Genomic DNA, 8,766 nt, shown 5'->3' with positions numbered 1-8,766 from the left:
TCGTCTCTTCTCTCTCTCTCCTTCGTCTGTATATATATATATATATATATATATATATATATATAGGGTATAAAGCGGGTCTCTGTTTTTGATTTCATACATCAGATTGATTTAATTGTTTTTCCCTCCGTGGCGGTTAACGTCACGAAGCTCTACCGGACTCCTACCAAGAAGCACAACAAGGAAAATATTTTTTTTCCTTTCTACTTGTGTGTGTGTCAAAAGGAGGAGGCGCGCGCGTGTGTGTGTAGGTACGACTTCGACGTGATCTCGATCGTACCCCACACGTCTACTACCCGCTTTTCACTCCACCTTCACTTTACAACGCACGCGTGTTGAAGCGTAGGATCCGCTTCGCCCGAGTGAGGGACAAGATTGGTCTATATATATAGTAAAGAGAGAAGACATCATATCGTGCTTTCGGCGCAAAGAAGCATAGCGCCCGTGCTTGAGAAACACGAAAGACCTTCGAAGTCGGTTATCAAAACACGAAGACGGTAGAAAGAAGAAGAAGAAATACAAACAAACGTAGTTGTCTCATCGTATTCTCCGCAGCCTCTTACGCATCTTTTCCATTAACATTAGCGCTGTGCGTCGGCTTTTTTTTGTACTGGGAGTTTCGTGGAGGGCGTTTGGTGTCGTCGTCTACCTCACACCGATTTCTGCGTGAAGAACATATATATTAGGAAAGAGTCACACACTTTCTGAGAAACATCGGCGGATACCGGCGAGGGGGAAAAAGCCCTTTCAAAACAGTATTGAAGAGGAAAGCGAGTCCGAAGCTGCTTCTGCGTTGTTAGTATTATTGTTATTATTATTATTTGCCTCTTTTTTATTTTCTGGCGTGGTCTTCCGGTACAATCTCCCGCTTCGCTGTAATTCGTGGGCTTTTCTGTTTTTCTGCTCCGTTGGCGTTCGGGAGCGCTAGCCTTTTTGTTTTGGACCGCTGTCTCGGGGAAACGAAAAGAGGGGGGAGAGGCGCGACACCTTAGCGATAAGAGCATTCCCTCTTTCTCTAACTCTTTACCTTTCTTTCTTTTTTTTTTGGAATCAAACACGACTGTAGTTGTCGTTGCCTCTTTTTGTAAAGCGCGAAAGCACACACACACAATCGTCAACCCTCCTTCTTTTTTTCCCCTTTTAAATCATCTTGGTGTTTTAATTCATTTTTGTACTTCAACAGCTTTTCAACTTCTGCTTACTCCGCTGCCCTCCATTTTCTTTCTTTTCTTTCTGGTCCTTTCTGCGGTTTTGTTGTTCTGTTTCTCTCCTTCGCGTTTACTTCGGATATTCATTCTTCGTTTTCCTTCTACGAATCGCATAGGAGTGGTTGGCACGCACGAGCGGTTGCTGTGGCGGCTCCCCCCTTTTCTTTTTAATCGTTGCTCTTTTTCTGTTAGCACTTCTCTCTTTTTTAAACACTCTCTGTGCTTCTCTGCGCGTTGCAGGCGTTTTCTGTAACCCGATTCCTATTTGTTTGTTTGTGCTTTTGCCTTTGTAGTGTGTGTGCGTTCCTTCTCCCCGCCTTTTGGCTTCCTGCCGCTGTGGAAAGCTGTGCGGAGGACTGTGTTTCAAGCACTTCACATCGTGTACTTCGCATCGGCGTGACGAGGGAACATATCGATATGTAAAAAAAAAAACACCGACATACAGTAATATATATATGCATGTATGTTTCTTCTTTGTTCTCCTTGCTGTCGTCTCCTTTTTTTTCTCGTTTTGTTTTGTTTTTGCCTGCAAAGAAAAGTCGTTTGCTGTTGATCGGATTGCGTTAAAATAAAGCTTGTTTTTACCCCACACCATTGGAGTTTGACGTGTCCAGACGTGTTCACTTACACACACACACACAAGGCTCACACGCACAAATCGAGTTGACTTGTGCGTGTGGTGCATTGAGTATTGTTTTACATGATTGATTATTTTCCTCTTTGTTTCTATATATATATTTTACCTTCTCTTTTTTTTGACTTGTACACCACTCGAAGCATCAAACTTTTAAAAGCTTTTTTAGGTAGTTTTTTCCTTTTCCTTTCCTGTTCCAGCGATTCGACTTGGTGCTGTAACGACGGTATTTCGCGCCTCACAATTCTGAGTTTGTTTTTCTTCTTCTTTACTGTTCCCAGCACACACACACCCACCCACTCGCAAAAAAAAAGCTTGTTAGGATTGAAGAGCTCACGTTGACAACTTGTCAGCGGATCGGCATCTCTCCCTCTTCCTCTCTCTCTTTAACATTCTATTAGCTATACTGTTCTGTCCAGATAAAACTTTTCTTTACACACAGTGCCAGCGCGTCGTAGTAATCTGTCCTTCTTTCCTTTTTCTTCTTTCCTTCTCGATCAAACTTTTCATCGCTCTATACGGCGTAAGCAGAAACTTGTACCCTCGATTTATTCCCCCGTTGAGTTTCGCGGCCACGATAATATTTTCTTAATTTTTTTTCGATTTAAGTTTTCCTTTTCTCGTGTGCTAAATCTGGATTTTTTGTTTCTCCTTGTCCCCCCTTTTTTCTGTTTTGTTCGACAGCTGGGCTTCACTGCGGTGCATCTACACCCGCACCCACACACACACATAGACTTTGCCCTTGCCAGATCCGCCTTGTGTACGTAAAGTACTCCCCGTTCTCTTTGACTTGTTGATCAGCAGTCACGATTTGTTTGGCTCCTCTTCTTTTCTTTTTTCTCTTGTTTTTCATTTGAAATCTGCTTGACAACTTCTCCTTGTTGACGTCGCGATCGTTTTCGAAGAAAGTACTTTACTGCCTGTTTTGTTTTTCTTTGTTTCTCCCTCTTTTAGTGTTCTACGGTGAGTGATGCGCAATCCAGTAGGTGGCGACAACGCTGCCGCAGAGCAGCTGGTCGTGCTGCGGATGCTGCGGCTCTCAGCACGACGCAGCGCCGTTGCGGAGCTGCGCGCAGAGCAGGCCGCGAATGTGTCCTTTCCAAAATCCCATCCGTCCTCCTCTAATACGCAAGCGGAGCGCAAGGCAATCGCAGAGGAGGAGGAGGACGAAAATTTTACTGTGGTGGGGGCGGTGCGGTGCCCAAGCGGCGAGGCTTCTCCAAAGAAGGACTCGTGCAACGCCCACCGTCCACTGTCTTCCACTTCCAACTCAGTCGCTCACGAACCGACGCACCTTATCGTTGAGGTGCCTCGCAGCTACAGCGACACACCGACGGAGAAAGAGAACACATCAACGCGGGAGAAGAAGGCGGAGGTCAAGGTGGAAGAGGAGGCGTCGTTGGTGCCCGTGTCGTCCACCTCGTCTACCGCCGCCTCTCCGCCATCGCCGCTCTCTCCGATGCGACGCATGATGGCGATGAAGGGCGTGCGCCCGATGCAGCCGCCACGCAGCAGGGACGTCGTCCCACCCCATCGATCGCGCCTCAACATCCGCAACAGCACTAGCATCAACAACGGTGATAATGATATTCTCACCCCCCTCAGCCGCGAAGGCAGCAGTGGGGAAGGGGGAGGGGGCGATGCAGGTCTGCCGAGCGGCAGCAGCGGCAGTGCGAGTCGTGGCAGTCGCGTGGAGGCGGCGAAGGCGTCGCTGCAGCAGCAGGTGGTGCACCGTTCGCTTTCGTCACTTGGGCTGCCCGTGTGGACGGGTGTAAGCGTGGCCGTGCAGCGGCGACGCGGCACGACACTGCTGGAGGACTCGCCGACGGTGCCGATGAATGCGGGGCGCGCGGCGTTTCCGTTGACCGATGGTTTAGACAGGGCGGAGAGGGGTGCGGTGACGCTAACGGTGCCCCACGGAGAGGGCGGGGGAACGGCGAATGGAAAAGACTCTGTCGACGTGTCAAAGCAGGACACACCGTTGAATGGCATTAGCACAGCGGCAGCGACAGCCACCACTCTCTCTCCTGTGGCCGCGGTGTCGTCCCTTTTAGACCTCGCAGACGTCGACGACGACGGCGGCGGACGCGACGGGCTTACCTCCCCCATCGAGACCCGATCCTTTGCCGAATTTATCCAGCGCCTGTACACCGCTCCGCTCCCCCCCGCACCCACCCCTCTCAACTACGACACCGACAGCGGCAGGGCGCCGGCCACCACGACACCAGTTAAAGCGGACGTGGGCGGCATGCCGTGTAGGACAGTCCAGCACTTCACCCCGCTGACGGGCGCCGGCTCTCTCGCAGCGACCTCGCCCGGCGCGAGTGAGAAGTCGCTGACGGCGTCGTCGTCCCTCGCACAGCCGTTTCTTATCCTTACCTCTCCCCCTCCCTACGCGGAAGCCGCGCCGCAGCACGCCAGCCTCGGAGCAGGGACCTTCACCACAGCGCAGCAACTCATCGCGCACGCCCGACTGACGCAGCGGTGGACAATTGCGGCCTCGCGCAGGTGGTACCGCTCGAACACTGACAGCACCGACAAGGAGAATAATAGTAACGCCGCGACGCCGCTGTCTTGCGCGGATTTGCTGCTGCAACAGCAGCGGCAGCCGTCGTCCTTGATGGGGTGCAAGCCGTCGGCGAGCAGCAGCAAGAGTGCCGCCGCCGCAGCGATGCGTTCACCTTTCGTGCAGGACGGCGACTCAACGTTGGTGAGTGATCGTGTGGACGCCGTGCTGCCGACGTGGGCGTTCCTCGCCTCCCACATAGCCACTGCGCCGCTAATGTCGCCCCTCGCTGGTCAGCCGCTCGGCCCGGCAGCCGAGTCGACCGCGTCGCTATCGTTGTCGTCGCCGCCGGCGAGCCGTCGCACGCGGCAAAGCCGTAACAGCAGCTTCTGCAGCTCCGCGACGAGCGCTGCCGCTCGCGACAACGAGAGCTGGACCAAGGAGGGGCGGTTTGACCGGCAGTCCTGCCTGTTCCCGTACGACCTAGCGGAGGCGTGCGCGTTGGGACGACTGCGGCGCGGCAGTCCACCACCCCGCAGCGGAGAGGTAGGTGTGGCGGAGGGTGCGGCCGCGTCGTCGAGCTCGCTGCATCTCCTTCGTTTAGAGTTTCTGGTGGATGTGCAGCCGCTTCCCCCGGCCGTGTGCAACGCCTCATCCGCAGCGCGGCAGGCGCTGCTAGAGCAGGCCCTCGAGGACTTCGCCGAGTCCGGTGTGCTGCCGACGACGGTGCTGCGCAGTGTGTTGAACGACGCGGCGCTGCGGTTGCTGTGTAGCGTGGACAACGCCGTGCTACGGCGCATTGCGAGGGATGGTGTGGCTGGCGCAAAGGCACATAATGGGATAGAAGGCACGACGACGACGCCACTCTCAGCGGATGCCGTGGTTGCCGCCACCGGGTCGGAGCCCACCGCTGCGCCGTGGCGTGCGGAGGCCGTGCCGTTGAGTCTGCACGTGCACACCGTACAGGGCGACTTGTCGACGGCTGCTCTTAGCTCGGCGCACTCCGCCGCGGCCTCCACGATTTCGGAGGACGCGGACTCGCTCTGGCCCGTCAGCGTGACGGCGGCTTCTGCCGCTCCCACCCAACTGATCATCACCGTGCTGACGCACGTCTCGCGGACGCCTCTGTCGCCCGCCGTGGACGACGAAAGAGAAAATCAATCCGAGTGTCCGGCAGCTTCAACCCACCCCAACAACGCAGGCCATCACGCAATGACCGCGGACACCGCCCTCGCCCTCGCCCAGGCTGTGCTGGTGCACCTCTTTCCAGTGTCGTTTGCACTCTCCTACCACACCACACGACTGTCTGTCTCGAGCGTGGTGGACTACGACGCGCTCTGCAAGGTGCCGGACAAACCAGCAGCGGAGCACCTGGAGAACGCAAACGGCGAAACCAATCCCCCTCCAGCGTCCGCGACCGCACCGCGACCGTGGACGTGGGTCGACGTCGATCTCACAGAGCTGCGCGCGGCGTGCGGGGTGGCGGAGCGGCCGCCGCCTTTGTCGAACCTGCACGCTGTTGAAGAGCCGCTCGCTGCGCATGACGTTGGCGGCGCCTTCCATGGACTTCCACGCTCGGACTCGCCGGTGGCCTCGCGCACGAAAACACGCACGCGACGCTCAAAGAAGACGTCAGCGGCCTCGTCGAACGCGACGGCTCCGCCTGCCGACGGAATGCCGGCAACGACGACCGCTGCAGCTAACGGCATCCATCCACATCAAACGCACGCGCTGCAGGATGCTCCGCCAGCGGGTGAAACGCCGCACCTCGAAGGCGGGGCGGAGGTGCAGACAACCAGTGAGGAGACGGACGAAGAGAGCGTCGATGTGGCCGGCGTCAGCGAGGGCCAGCTGCGGTGGGACGTCGACGAGGAAACACGTGAGCTGACGACCGCGGCCGAGGCGATGCAGCACCAACTGGGGCTGATATGCAGATGCACCGAGGTGCTGCGGCAGTTTGTGGAAGGTCAGGAGGACGTGAAGGAAGCTCCGCAGGGAAGTGCGAAGGCGCAGAAGACGCGGAAGGGCAGAGCGAGGGCGGCCGTGGCAAGGCTGAAAATGGCCGGCCGGCCGTCGTACGCGGAGGAACTGTGCGACACCATCAAGACGACAACTGCAGGCACGACGGCGCTCTTGATCGACGCGACACCTTACTGCGCCCTTTCTCGTGCGAAAGCCGACGACTTGGTTGCGGCCGAGGATGAGAAGGGGGAGGATAGTCGTAGCTTGCCAACGACGCTGCGTGATGACGCCGCATCGAAGGCGGGCGAGCCGTACGCGGCACAGGGCGGCAGTGGCAGCGTTCGCCCGCTTCCCTCTCTTGACGCGCCCCACACTTTATGGTCGAGCTGGTTTGAGCCCTTCGCCGATTATCTCTCCAGGGAGGTCTGTGACCCGTTGGAGCAACTCGAGGCGCTTATTTTGGAGTCCACCAGCAGCACCGTCGCGTCGCCCGTGGCAGCCACCGTCGTCTCCGTCAGCGTTGAGGAGGCCAACGGCAGCGTGAATGACGGCGGCGCCGTGCCCACTGCCCCGCGGAACGTCGTCGGGGCGCGGGTCGTGCTGGGGGAGACACGACGACAGCGCCGATCTGTCGCGGCAGCCGCACGACAGGCCCAGCGGCCGGGTGCTGATGCCACAAGGCTGCAAACGGAGACAGGGAACAGTACAAAACACCTGGGAGACAGCGCTGCTACTGCTGCTGTTGCCAGTGCTGACGCGGCCTTCCCATCGCCCCCGCTGCTGCCGTCGTTGGGACTGGCCAGGGCGATGGTGCGGTTGTGCCACGAGATGGCGGACGGGAGGTGCGTGTCGTGCAACTCTGTTGCACAACCGACTCGTTCGCTGGAGGGGGCAATAGGTGGCAGCACAACAGCAGCCGCAGCGGACGAGGAGAAGGCCGAGGGAAAGACGAGGTCTGCGGACGGCGCGCACGTGTCGCACCCCTCTCCGCTCGTCTCGTTCTGTCACGCCGCCCATCACCGCACACTCTCCACCGCGTCCGGGGCGTCGGCACGTGCGCTGGGGTCCGCCAGCGTTGCGCAGTCGCTTCAGGAGCACATCCACGCTGTACGTGACGTGCTGCATCGAGTGCAGACGCAGCTGGAGGCGGAGCGGCGTCGCTGGGCTACACTGCCGGAGTTACTGCCGTGCTTGGCGGCGGAATGGAGCTCCGTGCACGAGATTGTAGACGAGGAGGCGTCAACGCGGCGGCAGCTGCAGCTCACGTGTGCGACCCAACGCAGGAAGACGTCGAGGGACGCGGAGGCCCGACTGGCGAAGGACGCAGCCATCGCCGATGCCGAGGCGGCAGCTGCAGCAGCGAAGAGGGAGGAAGAAGAGGTGGGGGAAGAGGCCTCTAAAGCGGCCCCGCCACCGGCGCTCTCGTCAGCGGAAGGTAAAGGGGTTGAGGCTCCCTTGCCGAAGCCGACCGCAGCGGACCAGACGGAGACCGCACCGCCAGCGGAGACGAGCGTTGAGCACGGCGGCGCCGCGCAAGCCACAACGCAGGGTCCTCCTGCCGTCCAATGTCCCCACAACACTGCTGCTCCTCATAGCGCGGAGGTGACGCGGCAGGCGAGTGGCGCAGACGAGCAGGAGGCGGTGGAAGCAGAGGATTCCGCGACGCAGGCTATGCGCGGTGCCGCGACGGTGAAAGCCATGAAGGAGGCCGACAAGGAGAGGGTACGCGAAGAGCCTTCGCCGCCGCAGCCACCGTCGTCCACGTCGTCTCCCACGACCCCTTCACCTGCGACGGACGCCGCATTGCTCGAAGAGGAGGAAGAACAGACCACAACAGAGGCGGTTGCCGCTACGCGTGGGCTGGAGACGAAGACGCGGGCGGGCGACAGCAGCACCGCGTCCGTCGCCTCAGCGCAGGAGTCCGCCTCCTCCTCCTCCGCCCCCACCACGTCGGTGAGGAAGCAGGCCGTTCCTCAGCTGTCCCTTAACACGTCGGATGTCGCTCCTCGAACCCCGCCTCGGCCGCTGCAAACCGCACCCACCAGTAGCATCAGCAATAGGGGAAGCAGCAAAGGCAGCACGGTGGCGACGAGCAACGAAAAGAAGCTGCGCCACCGGAACAAGCAGCAGCAGCAGCAGCAGCAGCGTCCTAACGCAGCCCGCATCTCAGCTACGGGCACCCCTATCACGACCTCCTCCGCCGGACTCCGATCGCGCACTTCTTCTTCCTCCTTCGCGTTCCCCTCTTCCACAACTGGGCCCTCCAATTCTTCTGCTGGTGTCACCGCTTCCGCAAGTAACGGCAATCATGGTGCGATGCAGGTGGGGCGGCAAGCACCTCAGGACGCCTTCCATGGTTTGCTGAACCTGCACGTGGATGTCGCGCTGCTTCGCGAAGCCGCGCCTTTCATCGTCCTTGGAACCGCTTTGTTTTTGCTTTTCCTCCTTTTGTAGGA

At 58.4% G+C, this 8,766-nt stretch overlaps 1 protein-coding gene across 1 annotated transcript; it reads left to right on the top strand.

The window, feature by feature from the left end:
* Positions 1-2,812: 2,812 nt before the first annotated feature.
* ABB37_09315 (hypothetical protein) lies at positions 2,813-8,764 on the top strand (the record flags this gene model as incomplete). The annotated part of the gene is made up of 1 exon (XM_015808716.1): positions 2,813-8,764. One exon carries the CDS (start codon positions 2,813-2,815, stop codon positions 8,762-8,764), a length of 5,952 nt encoding a protein of 1,983 aa, XP_015652767.1.
* Between the last annotated feature and the right edge of the window lie 2 nt (positions 8,765-8,766).

Source organism: Leptomonas pyrrhocoris (assembly GCF_001293395.1).
Source record: "Leptomonas pyrrhocoris isolate H10 chromosome Unknown, whole genome shotgun sequence".
In the NCBI taxonomy this organism is placed as follows: domain Eukaryota; phylum Euglenozoa; class Kinetoplastea; order Trypanosomatida; family Trypanosomatidae; genus Leptomonas; species Leptomonas pyrrhocoris.
This window is presented reverse-complemented; position numbering and strand designations above follow the sequence as displayed.